We start from the raw sequence: 25698 nt of genomic DNA on the forward strand, positions 1-25698 counted from the left end.
TAAAAAAAAGTAAGGAGCATAAATGTTTTACTCATCGATTTTCCAGGGTTCTATTCGAGGAGAATGCATTTGCGAAAAATGGAAAGATGTTGTTTTTTGTGTATGAAAAAAAGTTTGTTTTTTAATGTTTACAAACTGCATTGGTTTTCATTAATCTCAATCAGATTCTTTCCTTAAATTCCTTATAATTTCTACCCATTTATTTCTTTTTATTGGATTTTTGGTAACACCAAAATAATGTTAAATTCAATACATTTATAAAAATCATATTCCTCCATAAGTACACCCTTTTGTTGGTGTGACGAACGGAGTTTGACGTTTGCAAAAAAATGCCATATTTGAAAAAATATGGAATTCAACCATAAACAAGTACCTACTTAAATTCAATATTTTTTTAATACGGTCAATTTTTAGTCCTGGAATTGAATCACAAACAAGTACTTGTAAAACGAAAGTAAAGTTTTACTAAAGTTTAATTTATTAACGAATTCTACATGTATTATAAAATTTAACTGCACTGATGTTCTTACTTAAATTCGAAATGACAGCCGGTTTAGCGCAAAAAATGACACTTTCGAAAACTTAGAGCTCTGGTTGTGGGCTAAAAGTTATATAAAATGTTTTTTTAAAAAATTTTTGCATTTGAGTAATCCCAAAGACTCTTTCAGTTCAAAATTCGGGAAAAAAATTATCGGCCCAGCCTAACCACCATGTCCGAACATGTACTAAAATTAGGTTGATAATATTGAGCGATATATCGCAGAATGTGTGGGGGGAGGGGGAATTATGAAGGGGAGGGGCTAAGTTATTCAACGTTACACGGTTGATTAATTTTTAAACAATAAACATTAACCATAAACAAAATAAAAATTAAATAAATAAAAAATATATTTTTACGTTTTAATGTTGAAAGAGCATATCTTTCACAAAGAGGGCATTACAAGGTGAAGCAAAGCAAATGGTTTAGTGAAAAAGATAAGTGGGTACTTATAAATACTCTGAATGCGAAGTATCCTCTCATAAGAATGTAGAAAATGATAAACTGTTTTAAAAAAAGGTTTTGCGATTTTCTTATTAGGCGTGCTTCAGTTTTGAAGTGCGTAGTATACGAGTGTATTAAAGTATAAACAAAAGAAGCAAATTGAAAAATAAAGATTTACCTTTTTGTGTTTAAGAATAAAGTAATCAAAGCGCTGTATAGCGAGTCATTTTATAAACAACCGAAGATCGCGCTACTTGCCTGTTGGCAGATGAACGCTCAAAATGGTCTGGTTCGCGGGATGCGTTGTCCTTTTTACTTTGCCACTGAACCCTAATATAATGAATGCAATTACCTACCTCAGACTAAGTTTCGGCACCTTTTTTGTCTGGAACTTCCGTCGCGGCAGTCAGGATCACCTCAGATCTTGTGGTCAGGAAGGATTTAATGAGTTATGGATCGCAAAAAATAACTTATTCACGATCGCGGTGAGAATATCAAAAGCACATGCACACACGATCAGTACAGTTGTTATTATAGGGCCGGGACAGTATCGGTACCCATGGTAGGCACTGCAACATCTTAACCAGAGCCCAGTAGGTAGCAAATAAATTTAACGCCTCAACTTAGTCAATGTGCTATACACACTTTAGAGTAATCTGGCCAAACCAACCGTAAATCTTTTGATTGATTCGTTTAATATATCTAAACTGTGTTATGTGATTCCGTCACGGGATACAGGAAATCAAGGAGATACTAGGCTCTTGGTAACTCGACGTATTCCCGGCAGGACGAGGTAGGGGTACACAAATGCAAGAAATTTTAGTACCCCATGTATGGCCGAATGTTAATGGTTTCTGAGATATTTGGAATTTAGCGATTTAGCGCCAACAACACAGAATTTGAAATGGAATGTCAAGTAGAAAAAAGTGAGCATTTTCGACACTCCTTCTATTTGCGTTCAATTGAGGGCCTATATAACAAGAAAAATAGATTATCGACTTATTTGTTGTAAAGTAATGAAGGAGAACAATTATTTATTTGTTTATTTTATTTTATAAACATAAACGGCAAATCTGCCTTTTACAAACATTTATAATAATAACATATTTGGCTTAATATTTTTTTTATTTTTTAAATATGAGTTTTCTTATACCAAAGATTTATAAAAAAAAATCAAACTAAAAATTATACAGCATATTTAGTAGAAAGTTTAAATAATAAAACATCAACAAGAAAATCATAAGAACTGTTTCACACAGCTAGGCAAAGTGAACCAAAAACTGCATATATATACATTATGAAATGCATGAATAAATAAATATAACTACCATTCACCATCTTTGAAAAAGTTCAAAAGGTTTGTTCTACAGGAACAATACCCTACACTAAATATATCAGATACGGGGGAATAACTATTGCCGAGTTCATGAAGTCTATTTAATACGGCATTACAAGTATACACTGTCCGTGAATTGTTGCTACAAAACGGTGGCACCTGTCTAGTCATTCTTCCAGGCACCCTGAAGTTGATGAGAGATAATAGTTCAAGGCAATCCCATTTTGAATTTACAATTTCAATTATATTTTAATTATATAGTCGTTGCGCCAGCAATATCTGTCAAGTGATTTATTTTTAAAAAGATTTTTTAACTTCTCATGAAGATTTCACAATTTTGTTTCAAAAAAATACATTCGAATATTTTGCCAAAATAAAATTACGGATTTTTCCTTTTTGTCACTTACTTTAAACTGTACCAGTGATTTAATGTTTTGTAATTCCTTAGTTGAAAGATTGAAGGATCTTGGACCAACATGTAAGGAGTGCCTTTGTGCGAACTTAGTGCTGCATCCTGGAACTGACAGTACACTTTCGGATCTATTGCTAATACGATTAAAATTATTACTAAATAATTCCCTAGTTAAGTGAACATCTTTCAGGCACTGAAATAAATATAATTTTCTAAAACTAAGGAGTCCACTCTCTACGTATAGTTCAAAGATTAAAGGTATCAATAAAAGAGTGTGAATGAGGTGTGTAAGAGGGTTTAATTATGCAGAAATTAAACAATAAGTGGCGAAATTGTGGCAGAATACTTAAATTATTATATTGTGACACATAGAAAATCATAAAAGAGTTGATAAAATTTATACAATATTGTTTTTTAGTTTAAAGTAGACAGGTGCTCTATGTATGTAATAAGCTTTTGAGGAAGTCCAAATCTTATGGGAAAATTAAAACAGATACTGCTTTGAATTTTCTAGAATCTCAATATATAATTTATTGACATCTTACAGAGAAGTTGACATAAAAAAGTGCAGGTAATGGGAAAATCAAAAACGGCCTCTTTCCTTCTCAAAAATTAAAGGATGAAAAAAGTTGGTGATGTTAAAAATAGTGAAAAGTAAAATAGCACAGTTTGAAAAGTAATAAATTAAATAATTGAATAATCGGTCACGGAACATATTGCCTAGTTTTTGGTCAGATATTAGAAACATCATTTTGCATCATTCCCAGCGAAGCAATATTACTGATCACTGAATTGGGTGTTTTGTGCCACTGTAATTGGGTCTCCTGGCCTGTTGTGGTGTAAAAAAACCTGTTAATTATATACGGATAGGTAAAAATCTGAAGTATATAGCGAAATGCCTTTCATACCATGCTTTGAGCGTCTGTTACAGGCACTTCATTAAAAAATCATTTCATGATTCCATTTCAAATAAGTTAAAAATTTATCTAAATGCATTAAACCCACTTCAAAGTATTTTTTTGTGTTATGCAATCAAACTTTGGAAATATTTCGAAACGCTGAAGCCGCTTTCCATACAAATATATGTATATTAGAGTATTCACGCACGGCGCCGCTTCTAAATAAATATAACCACTATAATCATGTATTTGTCAGTTCGGAGACAAAGGTCGAGCTGAGAGCATGTTTGTTTGGATTGTCAATTTTTTGCAAAATGTAAGACAAGATGTGGGACTTTTTAAGTAGATGAAATACCTAGCGTCAACAGCCAACTCGTTAGGTCAGTTGAACTATCAATACGGTTCATATTTTACAATATTAGACGAGAGGCTTTTTATATTTTGCACGAGATGAATAACACCGGATTGAAATTCTAGTATTTGATCATCGTTGAGAAGAGACAATGATGGAAGTAGGCTTCTGAAGAAAGTTAAGTTGCGGTCTTCGTGCTCAGAATTTGGTTTATTTTTCAAGCTGTGATCTATAACCGATACAATTCTTTGCTCCACTGCGCTCAGACGCTGCATTGTCCCACTACTTTTAATTTCTTCCATGGAATATTCTAGACTAGAACCTTCACAGTTTTTATCTTCTTCAAAAGTATCGTCTCTTTCTACCCCTTGGCGTGTCGTTTTGTCGACGGTTTTAACACTTTTATGGGTAATACCGGGATTTAAAACTTTCTCCAAAAACAACATTTGATGATGATAGACATAATTTTTAACATTTTTCCCAGAGGATTTAAATTTCTTCGTATTTCTTTTTATATTTAAACTTCTTACCCAGCTGTCTCTGATCTGATTCCATTTTTTTACGACAGTTTTAGCTAGAAAGAAAAGAAAACAAATTATTCACAGGTTCGCATTACACATAATATATGTAAAAAATTTGCTTTACACTTGAAATATGAATCTCAAACAAAGACGTTCTGTTTTACTGTCAATTTCGTAAATCCAAAGTTTTTAGTTTATTGGACAAAATTGTACGTCTTTATTTATAACAAAGTGTCTGTCATCAGTTTTCGAATACGTTTATATGATGGTATCGAACGAAACGTAATCTAGCCTAACTTGTTTTAACATACGAGGGTTGTCCGTAAAATAATTTTCCCTATTTTTTTTCACAATAAAAACCATTTTTATTTACAACAAACAATACATCATTGGAAAGCTTAGACTTTCAGATATTTTTCTACAAAGTCTCCGTTGACTTCGATGTACTTTTTCATCCGGGTCACCATCTTTTTGATTCCCTGGTCATAGTCTCCGTGCATCCCTGTTAGTGAGAAGAGCTTGGCAATTGCACCGCAAGGCGTTGTTTGACGTTTACAAAAAATATTGTTTTTTTATTTGAATATTAATTATTACAATACAGCAACATTTCGAATCGGGTTGTGGTCCCGTGGCTAGTGTTACGGACTCACGGATCAGAGGTCCGAACTTCGTACCCTACTCTACCCCAACTTGGTTTCCATTTTCTAATAGTGAGTTATTTACAACTTTATGTTTTTAACACTAAACTTCACTACAGTTAGAAATTTATGAAAAATCAATATTAGGTAAGTAGGGGGTCTACCAAAAACCGAAAAACATGGCGAGGGGTCTACGACACAAAAAAAGTTTGGGAACCTCTGGAATAGACATTTATTAAATTCGTTTGTACCTATTTAAATTTGATAATATTTATGTATGTATATAAAACTCTATAGTTAATGATTTTATTAAAAATATCAATAAAAACGCCTCGGTGAATATTTTATTTAAAAAAAAAAAAAATTTAGCGTTTTTATAATTTACCCAAATATTTCAATTGTGATGACCATTTTCAACGAATTGTAAATAACTCACTACATATTATAAAATGGAAATCAAGTTTGAGGTAGAGGGGGTTTGAACCTCGGACCTCTGATGCGTGAGTCCGCAACACCAGCCACGGGACTACAACTCAATTGAAATAATAGAATAATACAACAAAAAAGATTTTAATGATAATTTTATCAAAATCATTATTTAAATTTAGCGAGTGCTCTCAGGTAAAAATCCTGCAAAATGAAATCGACTGGAGATTAGTCTTTTTCATTTGTTCGTTTGCCATGCATTAAATAAAAAAAATGTAAAACAATAAATATTTATCCGCCGTATTGTCGGCCCCGTGGTGTTATGGCTAGCGCGTTTCCCTACCATGCAAGAGGTCTCGGGTTCGATTCCCGACATGGTTGATTTGAAATATTTATTTTAAAGGGTGTTTTGACAGTAGAATATTTTCATAGTCCCTGGACTGGTACCTAAGCGTAAGACTGATCATCTTATTTTCATGTAACAAAAATGATAAAAATACCCTGCGATTGGTGTACCGATGCAGTGCCCTATGCATCATTTAGTGCGGCAAGGGAATGATGATGATGATTGTATTTTATCATGCCGTGTAGATTTTTGCCGTGGTGTGATTTGGGCCAATCATGCGATATCACGCAGTGGGCTCGTGGTTTGCCCGAGCACAGCGGTTCAGTCTCCGTGAACGAACGGTACATCGGGAACGAAGGAGCATATGAAGCAAGTGAGGCTGAGCCTCACTAAGAAATCATTGCTATTCACCAGCACCTAATACGTATTTTAATTCGCATTATATCAACAAATATGTTATCATAATAATGAAGATAAAAAACTAGCAACCAATATAAAAATGCTCAAAGATGTCTACAAACATGGTTCGTACTGTGTTATTTACTGTGGGTACCTACTTAACATTCAAAGACTTGCTCTTCAAAGAATTCAGAGTACTGAATATTATTCAACAGTATATATTGAGAACGGTAGTGGTTAAACACAAATATAGATATTTACCCAAGCGTCAACCACGACTATAATACAAGATACTCTAATAGGGATCTGATACTAGTGAAGGAGTCAACACTGTGCTGCCATCGAGACAACAATATTACGTAGGTAAAAAGGTCCATAACCTTTTGCCAGAATCGTGGAAAGTCGGGAGTGTTGTCAAGTTGCGGAAGGTGTTGACCTCGCTCTTTCATGACATTGGTCGTAGGGAGTCAGAAAAGTTGATGCATGCCACGGATTGGAGATTCTTACTGGATGTCGAAAATAAAATGTGAAAATCAGGAATAATTTAAAAAAATATATTTATAGATGGCAACCATGAAGTTTCGCATGAATAAATTGTCTCTGTTTTTATGAATGTATGTTTGTGTATGCGCATGGGTGTATGTATGTGTGCGTGTATATATGTGTGTATATATATGTATGTGTGTATGTATATGTAACTATTATTATATATTAGAAAGTAATTGCCTAGCTTGGAACGAAGTATGTACCCTTGTTAGTTGGGCAAAGTGAATGTAAAATTGTAGTTTGATAAAGAGTGTAAACAAACATTTACGCATATTATACTTATCTTTAAAATCTGAGCTTCACTAGAAATTCAGTATCAAAGACGCCACTGCGGTACATATACCTATTCCGAAGCGTCCCGACGAAACCTTAGCGAAATATGGCAACCCTTGTAATGCATTATTCTTATTTTAAATAATTTATTTAACAAATTGAATGAACTTTTTTATACAACTAACAAAACTTACCATATCGTTCTCTTTCTTTTTGGTTTAACTCCTCAAAGTCCTCATCCAACTCGACACAAATCTCGTGCCATGCGATGTTTCTTAACTGTTGATCTTTGTACGTCTTTAAAGTGTTGTCCCACAGGACTGGCTTATTTTCTACGAGACTTATGAACAATTCTACGTCCATTTTGTCGTATTGCGGTGCACGGCCGCACCACGATGACGCCTGACCGTAACTGATCGAAGCTGCTCGTCACGCATGCGCGCATGTAAAAACCGGACCCCGCCGGCGGTACCGGCTCTCTCCGTATCCTACCAAAAAGCTGTACGCAGGTAGACGGCATTAGTCACTCAACGGAATCCCGACCAGAACGGTCCTGCAAAAAGCAGGACGTTGTCATGGCAACGGGAAGTGCCGCCTTACCGAAGCCAGGCAGGTAACAGATAAAAGGCGTGACTAGCGATCCTTGCTTATTTATTTTTAAGGAACGAACAATAAAACTTTTGTAAGGATCTATTTTGGGTCCACTATTATATATTTGATATATTAATGACTTATCACTATATTATTTTAAAGGAAAAATATTATGTTTGCCGACGACATTGGACTATTCTATAAAAATCAAAAATACGTATTAACAAACAATGACATAAACGAAGACCTTACTATGTTGACTAAATGGACAAACACAAATTTACTCACACTTAATGATTTTTTTTATTTATTATCGAATTTTTAATCTAGAAAAAAATGTCATAAAGTAGATGCTTACATAAATAATGAACGACTAACTGAAATTGAACATGTTAAATACTTAGGACTAACAATAGACAGACAATTGACATGGACAATTCATATCAACAATTTGATTAGCAAAGTGGCGACATTATCGAGTCTTTTTTTTAAAATCAAAAACTTTGTTCCAAAAAAAAGAAAAAAAACTCATGTATGAAGCCTATGTAAAAACAAAAATATGTTATATGCAACTACTATGGGGAACAGGAAATTGAAATGATATAATCAGACTACAAAGACAGCAAAATAAAATATACAAGTTATTATACGACCTACTCTATCTGACAGCAACTAAAAAACTTTTTAAAGAAACTAAACAATTAAATGTAACTGAACTCGTTAAACTAGAATCCTTAAAATTTATTCATAAATTAGCTACTGATGTAATAATTGTAGACGAAGACTTAAAACTTGAATAAAACTGTAGTAAACATGAACATAATACAAGAATATCAGAACAATATCACATACAACCTTCTAAAACGAGAAAAGGACAATCGAGACTAATAAACTATGGACCGAAAATTGTACAATAAACTACCAGACAAAACTAAACAAAAATAATATTATGAACAGTAGAATGTGAATTTTAAAAGTTAAAATATTTTGTTAAATGTATGTAACCCGTAAGGGTTTATCAATGAAAGATTAAAAAAAAAAATATTGCGATCGTTCATACTAAAAAAAAAACATTTTGAATCTTGCAAAAGGACGCACATCATGTTCTTATGTGTGTTTTAATAATAAAATTGTACAATATATATGTATGTATATATATATATTTTAACCTCAATCGGAAACGCGGTCTGACTTTCAAACTGGAACTCGGTGGTCAAAAACAAATCATTAAAATAAGATAACTTTGAAATTAAAGAGCGATAGAATTATTAAACAAGAAATCAAATAAACATATCATATCATATCATTCCCTTTCCACACCTAATGGTGCATAAGGCACTGCATTTTCAAACCGATGGCATCGTATCTTGATATTTTTTACATGAAGATAAGATGACCAGTCTTACGCTTCAGGTACCAGTCCAGGGGCTATGAAATATTCTGGTGTGAAAACACCCTTTAAAATAAATATTTCTTATCAATGTTGGGAATCAAACAAAAAAAAAACAATTCAAGTCGTCTTGCGTCGAGCTTAAAGTATTTCTCCTAACTGATGAATAAATAAATATATTGTTTTAATTATTTCGGGCCCCGTGTGTCAAAACTCCCATACAAATTTCTATGGAAACACCCGACATTAGCGTTTCGAAATATTCCCAAAGTTTGATTGAATTACAGTGAAATTGTCTTTACTTTGAAGTGGTTTTAATGCGTTAAGAGTATTATTTAACTTATTTTATCTGAGATAAATATTAAAAAAAAAAAAAAAGTCTTCAACAGACGCACGGAGCTTGACAGAAAAGGCACTTTTTTACATGTTCCTGTTTTTATTTACGATGGAAATTTAACAAAGATTTCGATTACCTTATGTATTTACCAAACTATCCGTATAGAATTAAAAGTTTCTTTATTTTTTATTAATCAATAAAGTGTCATAAATGGTACAAGTTTATTTATTCTAATACAAGTCTACTTTTATACATGCAGTAAATGTTATAACTGTAAATATCCAAAAAAAGAGACCAGCACTTGTGTTATTATTATTTTATTGTTATTTATTTATAAGAATTTATATATTTTTTTATATACGAGAACATGAGAAGGAAAGACTTATAGGCTATAAAAAAACCCAGAAAATAGTAGTAGTACATTAATACTTATTGAAATATAATGCAGTTTTAACACGGGTTAAAAAAAAATCTTTAAATTTACTTTGAATTTATTTATTGACATATTAGTTAAATTCGTTTTTAGTTCATTAGGGAGATTATTTTAATTTTTGACACCTTTGAAGACGAAGCTATTTTGACTATGACTTGTGTGGAATTTAGGGATTTTAATATTATTTTGGTATCTGAGTGACTTATTCATCTCAAATTCTTTTATTGTTAAATCATCCGTCATACTCAACCAGCTTCTGTCAGAATTTTGCCAAGTGATCTTAAAGTAATAATGCGTGAACCTATAGATAAGTCCTATTACTATGTTTCATAGAACGCAAGCGATATTGGTTTGTTGTTTGGAAACCTATTGGTGGCCATTTTGTTTTGTTTGACAACATAAATATAACGGTTCGATCAGACGCTTTTACCGATGTGCTTGGCTTTGTTTGTAAATAACTTGGATATTAACGTTATAATTTATAAAAGTCGACTATGGTGAATTGTAGTATGTTTGATTGCAGCAGTAGGAGCGTCAAATGTGTTAAAAGAGTCAGTTTTCACAAGTTATTGATTTCGAATATTTTACCATTATTTACATTGATTTTTGGCATTAATTGTCCGACACGTGTATTATGTTGCTTAAAAACTTTCCTTATATCAACATATTTACTTCAAATACTATTTTTTCTCAATTTAGGAGATAAATTTGTGAATCAAAGTATGTTTACTGTTGATAATGACAGTTGATTACGGGCAATATGTCGGGACCGCACTAGGCATCCATATAGAGTTTGAGTCTTTATCGAGTAAAGGTCGATTCAAATTTTACTCGAAAATGGCAACGTTAACCTTGAAATCGCATCTAAAATGACGTGTCCGAATTTCAGGCCACTACGACTCGCCGTTTCGGAGATGTGACGGACAAACAAACAAACTTAACACAGGAATTTGGTTCCATGGAGTTGCTATATATGTCTCAATAAATGTAACATGAGTATATTATGAATAAAATGAATAAATAAATAAAAAAATTAACACACACATTGATTTTCAGTTTTATAAAATAAATATAGGCGAATTATAAAAAAAATAATTGGAATAACCCTGCGATAATAAATACACAGGTACATATTAAAAAATAATTACACTGCAAATTAATATCCATTTGGCTATTCTCGACCTGAGTACGGCCCATTGTTTGCTGCGAACTGTAGCTAACTTAATACCCAATAGTCATAGAATGGTTTTCTTACGTTTGGGTTCCTCTTGGCGCATTATTACTCTGAGCAAGGGATGTATTTAATATCTGACCCTTAAGTGGTTAGAAGCAAAGTGTTTGTATCTTAATTACATGAATTTGCCTTAAATTAAAGTTTGTTTTTCATTGTTTCAGGACGAAAGCCGAACGAATACAGTATTGAAGTGCATCCACTCAATATAACTGGTTGTGAATCTAAACTTTGCTACGAGCACAGTATCAACGCTGTAAGTATCTAATCAACAATATTTTGACGTTTGGAGTATGTTCAAATAATCATTAACCGAGAAGTCTTAACCGTCTAACTTCTTGACTCTAGATTCTGCCTCTTTTGAGTTTCCCTGCGATTGCCTTTAGTACTTGCATCTCTGACGTTCTGAGCAGTTATTCGGTTTTTCTATTTAGTTTTTCTATTTAGTTTTTCTACTTGGTTTTTCGTATTTTTTATTTTCTCTCTTTCTATCCTCGCCTCTGTTGTATACACCAAGATTTGGTTTGACACACGTTTTGTATATCCGAATTATGTTTCCAATAATCATGTGTTCATTGTACTATACGACATTTCTTAGGCATCCGAATGTTTACTAACTGAGATGGATATGTTCTTATCATCACTATGGCAGCATCATCTGCATGGCATGTGATGTTAATGACCTTATCTCCCTTAGTAGATTCACTACTTTTTTTTTATTCTTAAAAGAGATTTTTTATATGTATTTATTCTGCTTGTGTAAGAAAAGGTTTTAGGCGTATATATTGTTGTTGTATATTTAGTTATAAAGGTGCTAAACTTGCTTTGTTTCTGTGTAGTTCTCAATGTGTGTTATTTTCTAAATGCTAATATTATTTATGTCCCGAATTGAGTTGTAACTCCTGGGAATGTATTTCAACGTATTATACTTTGTAAATTACTTTGTGTGATATAATTTATAAATAAAAAAAATAACTAAATAAACCATCTCAGAGAGGTGAGCCCGATGGATCGGCCATATTATGCGCCATGGGGGTCTCCTGCATGACATCATAGGGGGAATGGCTGAGTGGACAAATTATAGAGGGCGTCTTTGACTAGAATATTTGGAGCAAGTGTGCGAAGATTTAAACTGCGCCTCATATGTCGAGCTGAAAAGGGCTGCAGAAAATAAAGACCAGTGGAAGACGAGATGCAGGACTTTGCTGCAACCCAATACCCAGGATTGAGACTGCTAAGAAGATAGTAAATAAAATGACACATATTTTTTTTCCATTACAATCTACTTTTATTTACAGGGTTTTCTTTGAACCCTGTCACATCTGAAACCACGATGATTTGTATGAGCAAGAAGACATATTGGCACATGATAATATTTTTTAACCACCGTCAACAGCGCAGCCGCGCCCCGCAGATATGATATATATTTTTTAATATGCTAATATGTCTTCTTGCCTATACTGATCATAGTGCTTTCGGATGTGACAGGGTTTAAATAACACCCTGTATTTGTAGGAATTAGGTTGTTGAGGGTTGGTTGGAGTTCCTACCCCAGTTAGAGATTGACAAAAGACACGAGGTTGCTGTTTAATGCGTATTTATTGCATGGCGAAAAGAATACTGAACCTGGTTGTGTAGCGGGAGCGTAGCGGTGATGATGGGCTGAAGAGACTGTACTTGAACTACATGCTAGAACTGAGTGACTACGTCGAGCTGGATTGACTGACTGAACTGAACTTGTTGGGCTGACTGACTTTTACTGCGTTCTGTGGTCTCTTTATAGGCAACGCTCCTTTGTAGTTCATTTCTTCATGGTAGGGACGATGAGCCCGCTAAAATGCATACATTTTTGCAGTTGATGTTTAAAAATTAAAAATGGGATCGGATGGGGTTTAAACGATGCTTTTAAAACAAATATTTGACCGGTCGAAAAAATAAATGATAAAAATTGTATCAAAAAAATGTCTATTCATCCCACTGTCGAATTATTAAAAAAATGTGTTTAAGATATAAAACAAGTACCTATTTTAAAAGTATTATTTACTTCAAATGACAGGCAACTGGTAGAGGAAGGATGAAAGCCGAGTGAACGCGGTTGAAATGCGATCTCTCAGACGAATGTCTGGGAAATCAATGTAGGACAGGGTTACGAATGATGAAATCAAGTGAGAGTGTAAATCTGAGTCAAGTAAAATTGACATGATTAAGAAAGGGTCTTTGAGATGGTTAGAACGAATTGACGACGAAAGAATGGTAAAACAAGTATAAATGTATTTATTTATTTTACAGAACAAACAGTCGACAATGATAAAATAACATAAAAAAGATAAGGTTTAAAGACAGACCTGCGAAGTTTCTAAATAAAAATTATGCATATTAAATTGTAGTGCAACAAAGAGGTGTGTTTATGTGTGTTTATATATGGCAAAAATGAACGGCAACGTGAGACGAGGACGACCAAGAAAGACGTGGCATGATCAGATAAAGCAAAATCTTAAGTCTAGTCATGTCAAAAGCAGACAGAACCGAATGGCATGTATGACATGATGTATGAATGCGGAAAAAGCTAGAAATCAGGATAGACGTGTGTGGTGGTCTATTCTCTCTGCCTACCCTTACGGGGAAATGGCGTGATGGTAGTAGTACTTTAAATCCATAAATACAACATCAATAGTACTGTTTCTACGTCACAAAACGTAAGTACGCGACCTAGAACAAGTGGTAACATCTTAATTCCCAAATTAAAAACAACTACAGCACATCATTATACGTACAGACAAACATTTTTCTTTAATGATATGAACGAAGGAAATAAAAAGTACAGTCAGGAATACAACAACGTTCATTTATTTTTTGTAATTTATATTTTATACTAAAAATATGTATAATTAAAAATAAAATAAACAAATTACGTTAGACGTCACTCCCCATTATGTACACAAGAATTGTTTATTTCTTTTACGTAATGGGAAACGTTAATGTAAATATATAGGTATTAAATTAATGTATAAATTGTATTAAATTGTAATTTTATATGCTTATTTGTTATCTGAATAAAAAAAGAAACAAAAAATAACATGAAAGTTTACAAAAAAATATAGCATGGAAAACCTTTTCAAATAGGTACGGTTAGATTTAGTCATAATTACTATTTGCCTAGGTTCTAGGTACTAGGTTCTAGCATTACAAACATTAGTTTAATTTTTTATAGTTTTGTTTTAGTTTTTGAAATAATTCTAGTTAATTTTCTAAAAACAGTTTCAACTACCAAAAAGCTCGTTAAATGTAAATGTTAACAAAATATGAACTAGAATTAAATTCTCTTTTCTCTATTCCATATTGCCATAGGCTAGGAACTATTTCTGTTTAACAGTTGAAAGTTATTTCCGCTTGAATTTAAAAAAAATTATATGTTATACTAAAAATAAATTAAACAAATGACGTTAGACGTCACTTTCCATTTTTAAAAAAGAATTGTTTATCTTTTTAGTAACGAGAAACGGTAATGTAAATAAATGTATTAAATTAATATTTAATTAGTATTTAAAAAAAAAAAATGGTAAAACAATTTACCTGCGATATCAAAATTATTATTAAGTACAAAACAAATATGGCCGCCAAGTTTTTTGTTAATATAAGATGCGTCACAGATTGTAATCCACGTGATCAGAGATTCCCAGCGTTTCATAAATTTATATTTAGCATTTTGTAATCAATTCAACGGATTTCACAATAATATTATGGTTAACAGATCTGATTTATCTTCTTTGTTTAGTATCCAGATAAAAAAAACATGGCAGAATTCGAAACTGAACAATAATTATTTAGACATAATGTTGTCGGTTAACATGTAAAACATTAACTTTTGCCGGCCTCGTGGTGTAGTGGTTTGCGCGTTTGCCTGCCATGCAAGAAGTCTCGAATTCGATTTCCAATATAGTTGACAAGAAATGTGTCTTGGAAAAGGTGTTTTTACACAGGGTTATTTAATGTTTGTTTAATAATGATGTAGCTAAATCATTCTCTATCTCTCGCTTTCGTCAATAAATTAGAACTAAATATTAAAAAATACCAAATAATGTCATTTCATAGAACAAAACAACCAATTTTCTTCGAGTACCTAATGGGAAACTCCAAAATTGATGTGGTTAAGTCCATCAGAGATTAAGAAGTTGTTTTGGACAATAAACTGACATACAACGAGCATATAGATAATACAGTAAATAAATCACTGAAATTACCTGGCTTCATTAACATAATATCCTCTGATTTAAGTAATGTCCGTACAATAAAAACTCTTTATTGCTCAACTGTTCGCCCTCTTCTAGAATATGTCTCCGTGGTCTGGTCTCCATTCTATGTCAATTGCATAAATCACATTGAATCAGTCCAACATCGCTTGCTTCGAAAAGTAGCGTGGATGCTTGGACTAGAGAGAGGTAATTATTCTTATGCTGATATAGAGTCAATGTTACATATTTCAAGTCTAAAAAAACGTAGAACTAATATTGATTCCATATATGTATATGTTCGGCATACTAAATGGTATAATCGATGTTCCATCATTACTAGGACAAGTAAAATTAAATATTCCGACTAGTAGGTTGAGAAACAATGAAGTACGGTTCATCGATCAGCATAGAACAAACTTTGGCCTTAGTTCTCCAATGACCTGTCTTTGTCGTATTGTAACTCAAGACTAGATCTGGACTTTTTTGGTTTAAGTTTACAACAATTTAAACGAGCACTAAATAAATAGTCCAGATCTTGTCTTGATGTCCCTTATGTTTGTCAATGCTTATTTTCTTCTTTTTTTTAATGTTTTAAACTATTCTTCAATTGTAGTATTTAAACCCTATAAATTGTAGACATGATTACTGTCCGCTTATAAAAATATAAAAAAATATTCTCTGGACTAGTACTTGAAGCGTAAGACTGATCGCTAAAGACCGGATTGCATGCAACATAAAAAGGCTGATCCATGCAAATATGCATAAAATATGCTCAAAACAGCCAAGTAAAGTGTGCGTTGTAAAAATGCATTCGCGAATATGCAATTGCATGTAATTAGGTCTCTACTGATCACCTTACCCTTATGTAACTAAAATTATCAAGAACAATCGCGATTGGTGTATCAATGCAGTGCCCTGTGCACCATTAGGTGCGGAAAGGGAATGATTATGGTTGAGATCATATATTACAATCGATTTGCTGATGCTGTACTTAAAATTAAAATATTATTTTTTTTGCACCACAACAGTGATGAAATAAAACACAACACATATAATTAAGAAAAATCGGATTAAATTTTTGTGTTTTTACTGGGAATGGAACCCGTAACCTTCTATGCATGACTCAACTATCTTAGCCATTACACCACGGAGGTTAGCCTATATTTATTCGCATTTGGTACGTAAGAAAAAAGGAATAAGATAGCGTAATGGAATTATTTTTTCTATGCTCTTATGTAGACACGAAAAGAACAGAAAAAGAAATAGCTGGCTAAAATCATATGTATGTATGTAGTGGTCACCTCGTTTGCCTACCATGCAAAAGGTCTCGGGTTCGATTCCCGACATGGTTGATTTGAAAATATTTATGTAAAAAGGTGTTTTCAAACCAGAATATTTCATAGTCCCCGGACTGGCATCTGAAGCGCAAGACTGATCATCATGTAACAAAACTGATTAAGATTCGCTGCGATTGGTGTAACAATACAGTATCCTATTCACCATTAGGTGTGAAAAGGGAATGATGATGATGATAAAAAATATTTTTAAATTGGAAACGAATCGGTTTGTGGTCCCGTGGCTAGTGTTGCGGACTCACGGATCAGAGGTCCGAGGTTTGAACCCCACTCTACCCCAACTTGATTTCCATTTTCTAATAGTGCATGGGCAGGTATTTAATTTACAACCTTTCAGTAATATTATGGCTAGTTGAATGCGGACTACGAATCAATAAATAACTCAAAAAAGATAAAATGTGAGTTGGGGCGGTTTCGGCTCTGCACGGTAGTAAAGCGTTCATGCGGTAATCATCCCCCATCCACTATCAATATGTTATTGCAATATCTTTGTTTAAATCACGTCTGAAACAACATCTCTTTTCTCTTCCTTAATCTATCTTCCTTTTCTCTTCGTTCCTTTGTCCCATTGAGTAATAGCATTGATTTTTAGAATTTTATATACAGATACTGTTATATCTGAATGTTTGCATACTGGCTGGCGTTATTCAGATCTAAATTTGTTGCAACCGAGAGAAAACATCTTTGAGAAGAGATTATGGAAGTCTAGGCATTTACGGGGCTTATGACCAGTCGTTGGCTGGATTACACTCTGTGTAACATTCACCTGTGAATATATAACTCCCAAGGGAGGAAATCCAGCCAGTCTGCAAACATTTGGACATACTTAAAACATTGTTTAATAAATTAACGGGCTAAAAGAGAAGTATAAAAATTGTAAAATGGTTCAGCCGGATAAATATCACTTACATGATTAAGGTTTCAGCTTTTTTAACTTGCAAAAGTCAACAGATGGAAGAGTTGAGGAAACGTGGATGTTTTAACATTGGCAAAATGGTGAATTTTACACAGTGTGTAAAATGGCCACGTAAACCAGCCAACGACAGGTCATAAGCCCTGTAAATGCCCAGACTTCCGTATTCTTTACTCAAAAATGTTTTTTCTCCCTGTTGCAACAAATTTAGAACTGTTATTTCTGTTTTAATGTAAAATTTTATTTTATTTTCTATTGAATATGTTTTGCAACTTAAGTTCTATAAATTAAACTTTTTTTTGTTGTTTTATTGGAAGAAATTGCCATTTTGCATAAGCTCGCCAATTTACGCTTTTATATTTTGTTCAAAAAATTAGATAAATGAATAAAACTTCTCTACCGGGCTGTCACGCTCAGACGTGATGCTACGCAGGAATATGTTGCTGTGTGTGATGAAAAATTGCTTATACCTTCTGCAGATACGAATATATCGATGTATTAATAAATAAGATCTAATTTATAGAGTAAGTAGGAAATAATTATTTATAGATTTATATACTACGAGCTGAACCCGGCAATGCTTTTCTTTTGCTAGATTTGAGTACATCCTAGTAAATAAATTAAATTAACACAATCGGTAGTTTGATACTAATTATTGTATATACTCCAAATTAGATAACTATTTATGTATACATTATTATTTTTGTTTTCCGGTTTACATAAATTGTGAGGACAAAGATTTTTGATAAATAGGCATTCGAACACTGTCACTGTCTTGCAGATGCCTCCCCTTTACTGTGCGAAAAAGACAACTGCGAGTCAGACCTTTTGTTGGAATAGACAAAATCGACGTTTCGGGGTCTCGTTTTCCGCACCTCATAAACTGATTTAGTTATTTTTTTAGACAGATTTTCAGAATGATATATAAATTTTCTGCATATACACGTTTTGCGTTTTTCAAAAATAGTTATATTTGTACACCGTGCGCTCAAGTCCAGCAGATAAAACTGTGCTTTTTTACGGGTTTTTGAAAGTTTCTAGTTCCCATAATAAACGATTTTTCAAAAAACAAAACAAAAGAACACGCTAATATCTAGTTTGTAAAAAAATCACTGCTCTATTGCCTAACCCTAAAAAAATACGGGAATACGTTTGTACGAAGAAAAGTCGGACCGCGTTTCCTCTTAAGATTAAACATTATTAGGTATCCTTTTAAAAATTTACTAAAAAATCTTTAGTAAAAACCATTCGAATAAACGTAAAAAAGATGTTGTAACTTTTCATTGGTAAGAAGGTACTAAGGTACGTGTTTATGATTAAATTCTAGAACTTAAAATAATTAATTTTCAAATATTATATTTAAATAAGTACCTACTATAGGTACTTTTTTATGGTTAAATTCCAAAACTCAACATAATTAATTTTAAATATATAATTTCTTTTGCAAATTTTAAACTCTGCTCTTTTAATCAACGGAGGTGTACTTAATTTAATAATATGATTTACAAAAATAAATTGAATGTCAGTTAACATTATTTTAGTATTACCAAAAATTTAATCTAATGTTGCAAAAAGTTAGGAATTTATGGCAATAATCTGTTTGGATCCATAAAAATCTAACGTACAAGAGTTTGTAACCATTTCATTTTTTTTCATGTAAAAAAAAAATAATGTCTTTCCAGTTTTTTGAAAATGCGTTCTCGGTGAGTGTAGCCCTGGTAAACGACGAAAAAAACATTTACGCTCCTTACTTTTTCCTACTCAATAAATTGACGATATTAAGAGTTATAAATATACTCAAGGCAAAGATCGACATTTTGCTGAAAACTGCACGTAAATCGGTCCAGTAGTTATTTGGCCCATCAAGGACACACATATGAGTACGAACATTGCCTATTATATATGTACATAGATTAATCGTGTTGTCCAGATGTCTATTAAAATTCATGTTTATGCATTGACACATAGACATGCCCTATGCCCTCAAAAATGATATTTCGACACTTAACTCATGCCCAATCTTTTAAAGACCCTTCCATTACCATTGACGAAATGGTTTGTTCGGCAAATAGGTTAAACAACACAAAAGCTCAGGGAAATGACAATATTAGTGGAGACATGTTTCAAAATGTTGATGGGAAACACTAAAATGTTTCTATAACTACGGTAAAGTATATAGTATTATATTATAATCGTTGCCTAAAAACAGGGAAAGACGATTATCATGAAGTAAAATCTTATCGTCCAATTGGTCTTCTACCGGTTTATGGCATTTAAAAAATATTTTCATTTGTTTTTTTTTTCCATACATGTATTATTTACATAAAAATTTAATTACAAAAATACACTTTAAAAAAATACATCTTAAAATTAAGCTATTAAATAAATGAAAAAATGCCCACAAAGACTTCAGCGTCTGAGCGGAGGCCATTCCTTTTTTAATTATTAAAAAGCTTATACCACATTAATGTGGTATGACATGACCATGAAAAGAAAAGAAAAGAAAAGAAAAAGAAAAGACAAACCAATTTAGCATATGCTTACATTACGTACATTACTGATACTTTGTGCAAGAGTTGCTTGGTATTTACTAAAAATTTTAAAAATATCTAAATGCCGAAGATGCCCTTAATGCATTAACTTATTTTATTCAGAAGGAAAGAGACAACAAAAAAATTGTACTTGTTATTTCATTTGATAAAAGAGGTGGCCTGTCATAATGACAAATCTGAGAAAAAAGGAAATACATTAAAAGATATAAATTTTTGGTTTTAGTTACATAGTTACTTAGAAAACCGCATTACTGAAATAGAAGACTATGATGAAAAGAAACGATAATGAAACGAAACGATATCCAAGGCTCTGTTCTGGGCACTACTTTATGGAACATAATAATTTATGAAGTTCTGGAACTTTCAGAAGTGTATAGAATCTGCCCGCATGCCTTTGTGAATGACATGCGTATAGCCATAGCGGACAGCGACCTACAAAATGCGAAGTCTCAAGCCAATAGTGTTCCTGAAATTCTCAGCAAATAGAGAACCAATGTCAAGTTTTCGTTTGCAGCAGAAAAAAAACAATTATATGCTTCTATAAAAGAGCTGGCACCTTTATAATGTAATGTCCCGTGAATGACTTTTTTTTCAAAATGGGAGTTGCTTTATTTTTTTCCTTGCGTATAATATACAAGGTTTACATTTAAAAAAGTGGTTTTTCTGCAATTAAATTCCTTGAAATTTATCTAAACTGTTGGGATCAGGAAGAACATACTAAAGTGGGCCAATCGGGGACTCAGCATTTGCTCATGTGAAGAGGAAACCACTTAAAACTCTTCAGGAGAAGCCGGCCTGTTGGCAGTAGTCAACGGGCCGTTCCACTAGAGGAGTGTTCGGCATTTTGTTCTCTACTTTGGTTTATTTTACCAATTGCCTGCACTGCGAATGACAAGGCTTCCATATTGCCTTCTCAAAAATGTTTTCCCTCTCTGTTGCAATAAATTTAACATTTAAAAAACGAAAGAGGAAATAAAGTATTTTTCCAAACATTTGGACATACTCAAAACACTGTTGAAGTTTAATCCAGTATTTATCTACATCCGGTTTTAATTTATTTTATTTTATTTTATGAGGTAATTCAACAAAGATACATACTAGAAAACATACAATTTAAAGGTATTTGTCGACACAATTTCACATTCATATGTATTTTCAATTATGTTATAGAATTATACAAAATAGATAGAATTACATACATTTGATTTTTTCTTTTTATTTTTTTAAAATTTCTTATGCAGTATAAAATAAAACGAAAATTAAGTTGCACGTATGAACTTAATACGTTAGATTTATTTCTAAGAGATTATTCGCAAACGTTAGAGTATCATGAAAAATAACAATTTTGTTATTTCGACAGTATATATTATATTCCCGACACATATGAGCCATAGGTGATATAATTGGTTAAAAAACCAGCTTTAGTCCTTAAAATTAGTTTGATTAAAATGAAAGCTGCTAAACTAATGTAACTAGTGATGGAAAATTACAGATCACTAATCATGTACCGATCAAATCGATTTGATCAGTTTTTTTATGCAAACATGAAACCCTGTTTCCGAAAATTGATTCAAAAACGCCAAAAAAACCTATTAAAGAAGCCTATTAAAAATACAATTATTTACTAAAAATATGCCTTAAATACTTTTTTTCATGAACAACAACAAATGAATTATTTTTTTATTCGATCGATTTACATTAATCAATTTGTCCCATCTCTAACATTTTTGCAAATTGACATAACTTTGTAAGAACATCGTTTATAATTAGGTTTATTTGAGTTTTTTTGTTTCAAAGCTGGTTTTATATAATTATGTTGATTTATATGTCAAGCATTGTATTAAAAAAAATAACGTGCCAGATACAAATGTTTTTTTGTGTGTCAATATAAATCATTCGTTAGACGTTACTTCAAAATTATGTCGGCACTTTTGCTGACAACTGTCATTCTAATCAATCTATATTTTAAAGACTATGATGATCAAACATGCCATTTAAATGGCTTTAGGTTTAAACTCCATACTCAAAGCGTAGGGTTGTGGTCATTTAGTAGTGACGCGGATCAGAGGTACAAAGTTCGAACCCCGCTATACCACAAAGTGTTTCCCATTTTTTAACTTAGTTATTTACGGTTCGGAAATATATAAATTCGGGGGCTTAGGGTCATAAGGGCGAAACTACAAAAAATGCTGTTTTGTGTTAACTACTAATCTGATATCCAAACAAAATATCCTGTTAGTGACAAAAAGATGAAACTCATCCGATAAGTAGTTACCTAGATAAATTTGTGTGAAACTACAAATGAAGCGGTTTGTTTAAAGTCAGAAGAATAAAACACCTTTTACATCATTTTGTTAATTTACTAATGTAAGCGCAAGTTAGGGTCATATAGACGAAAGCGTAGTTTCATATTTTTGTCTCTAAAACATTTAATGCTCTATTAACTGTATTTTTTATTTTCTTTATTTGTTACCCTTAAAAGACAGTATTATTTTTTGAAAACTGTTTTATCATTTATCTCAAAACTGTGTTTTTGTAGTTTCGCCCTTGTGACCCTTAACCCCCGAATTATAGGAATGCGTAAGCATTTCTTAAAAAAGTGATTTTTTTTGTTTCAGTCTTCTTTATGGTCCTTGATTCCTGGACGCTATTCTTCCGTGGAAGGAGACGAGTGCAGCATCAAGCCTGGCTGTTCCTACAGGATTCAGCTAACGTCGTCTCCCTGGAATGGAAAAGATATATTAACGACTGAAGTTTCATTGCCAGGTAATTTTATTCTGGTTTATTTGTATCTATACTAGAGCGTAGAGACAGCAAAAATAGGGAAATATCACATACTACGAACACCGATTAAAATATGTGAAATGAATTTAGAAACATTAATTGTATTTTCAAAATCAAAATGGATATTGTAGAGAAATGTTCTCATACGTATTTCTTTAAATGAAATTGTTTAAAAATACGAGTATGTTCTTACAAAAATGCGACATGTTTAGCCTTGACAACTATGGCGTCAAGATTCGCGACAATGTTCTATTTGAATTTAACTGCTAACAAAGCTCAAAATTTAACTGAATCGTGACGTATTAGGGGCGAAGCCAATGCAGTGAACCGTTTTTGCGGGAATTTAAAATTTGAATCGGGTTGTCCCGTGGCTAGTGTTGCGGACTCACGGATCAGAGGTCCGAGATTCGAACCCCACTCTACCCCAACTTGATTTCCATTTTCTGATAGTGAGTTATTTACAACTCGTTGAAAATGGCCACAAAAATTGAAATATTTGGGTAAATTATAAGAACGTAGATATATCTTTTAAAATTAAAAAAATATATATATACTACCAATAAGCATTTTTTTTTTATACTCGACCGTATTATTATTTAAGCTGTGAGCAACTCGATAAACTTGAACGATTTCAGAATACATGCATTAGGTACATTTTTGGTCTTAGGAAATATGACTACATTTCTGATTATCGTAGGCAACTGAAATGGCTCAAAATTAGACAGCGGAGAGACTATCACTCCTTCTCACTTCTGTTCAATGCACTTCATCGTCCTAACGCTCCTATATTCTCCGCGAAAATTTTCAACGCTTATCAGTTCATGGTTTACCTCTTCGCTCTAATTCTCAAGGCACTCTCTTAATACCCATCCACAATTCCTCTTTCTTCTCTAACTCATATAGTGTCCATGCGGCATCGACTGTGGAATCATCTCCTATCCACCATCGAAGATTTAAATCACGTCTGAAGAAACATCTCCTTTCTCTTCCTTAATCTCTCCTCCTTTCCTTTTCCCTATTTTTTCCCTTTTCCACTGAAAAATAGTTTTGATTTAAGGTAACTCACAAACAAATACGTTTTTTTATATTTTTATATTTCGTTAGCTTTTTAATCTTTATTTTCTATTAAATATGTTCTGTAAATTAAATTATAAAAACAAAACCTTTATTTTATTGGTTGGTTGGAAAAAATTTCCATTTGGTAATAAGTTCGCCAATGTACAAATAACATTATGCACAAAAAGATAAATAAATAAATATATATTTCATAGACCCTTATTATTAACATATTACAACAGAGATGAAGAACATTTAAGAGAAGGTAATATAGAAGTCTAGGCGTCTACAGGGCTTATGACCTGTCAATGGTTGGTTTAAGTGGCCACTTTACACACTGTGTAACATTCACCATTCTGCCCATATTTGAACATCTATAGCCCTTTAAAAAAAACACATGTTGAGCTAAGTTTATTATTCTAATTTAAAAAATAAAAATAAATAAAAACATCTATGAACTTCATTGGTTTGGGAGTTGGAGTATATTTTTTATAACTTCCTACTATAACTTATCTTTACTACCTGCTGACAAGCCTCTAAAATTGATGCTTAGCGGGTTATTTCTTTTATTAAAAAAACTTGCCCTATGCACAACTTGGTGCGAGTAGAATAACGGAAGATGATGGAAAATACTTTTATTATATGTTTTAATACAAATATGTATTTGGATACATTAGATCCTGTAAATATAATATGATTAAATGCGGAAACCGTGTACTTTTAGAAGTCATAATATGTTACGTATATTTTTCTGCCGAAAAATAAAATGTGCCTTGAATTCATATTAAAATCTAACCCGTTTCAAATATTTTTTCTAATAATGTCAAACATAGCTTGTCAGAAACTTTTACTAGAAAAGGGGTTGGTTTACGAATTTCGGATTTAAAAAGAATAAATATCATTTTCAAACAATTTATTTTTTATTTGATCGGTTTAAACAAGTTGTTTTAATATAATTGAAATGAAATAAATAATTACAATTTCAGGTTAACGTCGTTTTACGCCGGGGTTCCGTTCCAAGAGACACCGGCGTGAAAAAAATCGGCGTAAAATGAACACTTATGTAAAGGAAGATATAAGGTTAGGTTCCGTGTCAAAATTTTAAGAACAATCTAATATATTTATTTAATACATATCCCATATATATATCAAAATAAATTATAAATGTATTTAATGAATACAGTTTAAATTCGTTTACAAAATAAATAATAATATCTTGATATAAGTGAAGATTTTTTTTACAATAAATAGGGGAAGGGTGTACAAAATGTCATAGGTTTTTTGTAAAATGAAAAAAAAAAAAATGTTAACATGTTTAGTAAAAAATCTTTTTGGTTCAAAATGTACACTATTTTTTAACATCTTAGCACTGTTGTTGTAGGAAAAAATACAAATCTATCAAATAAAAATACAAAAATAAAAACATACTGCAAAAATCCGTTTTACCCCACCGGGTGTACAAAATGACATACTATATATACTTAGGTGGGATGATTATTCAACACTTTTTAAAAACAGAATCGATAAGTTTTTTTATGAATATTAAAGAACTTAAATATTAAATGCACACTTCACAAACAAAAATCTTGTTTTTTTTATTTAAACCGGCACATTCTGCATGAACCCAGTTTCCACACTTTATGCATTTTAACCATGTTTCACCTGGCTTTGATCTCGTATATAACTCATTACAA

The 25698-nt window shown here is 32.3% G+C and overlaps 2 protein-coding genes across 2 annotated transcripts in view; one reads left to right on the forward strand and one right to left on the reverse strand.

The window, feature by feature from the left end:
* LOC148276455 (uncharacterized) overlaps positions 1-25698 on the forward strand; it is a gene marked incomplete at its 3' end in the record, with an annotated part of 265755 nt that overhangs the window by 57370 nt on the left and 182687 nt on the right. The window contains exons 4-5 of the mRNA XM_088234232.1: positions 11277-11368; positions 22783-22930. Of these exons, the coding sequence (XP_088090358.1) occupies positions 11277-11368; positions 22783-22930 (240 nt within the window). The remainder of the gene's footprint in view (positions 1-11276; positions 11369-22782; positions 22931-25698) is intronic.
* Positions 3010-7539, reverse strand: LOC148276456 (uncharacterized). Its single transcript, XM_088234235.1, has 2 exons — positions 7325-7539; positions 3010-4555 (listed from the first exon to the last, which is right to left on the reverse strand). Exons 1-2 carry the CDS (start codon positions 7491-7493, stop codon positions 4023-4025), a joined length of 702 nt encoding a protein of 233 aa, XP_088090361.1. The 5' UTR covers positions 7494-7539; the 3' UTR covers positions 3010-4022.

This window comes from Micrasema longulum, unplaced genomic scaffold (assembly GCF_059751315.1).
Source record: "Micrasema longulum isolate JH-2025_06_02 unplaced genomic scaffold, ASM5975131v1 h1tg001216l, whole genome shotgun sequence".
NCBI classification, from domain to species: domain Eukaryota; kingdom Metazoa; phylum Arthropoda; class Insecta; order Trichoptera; family Brachycentridae; genus Micrasema; species Micrasema longulum.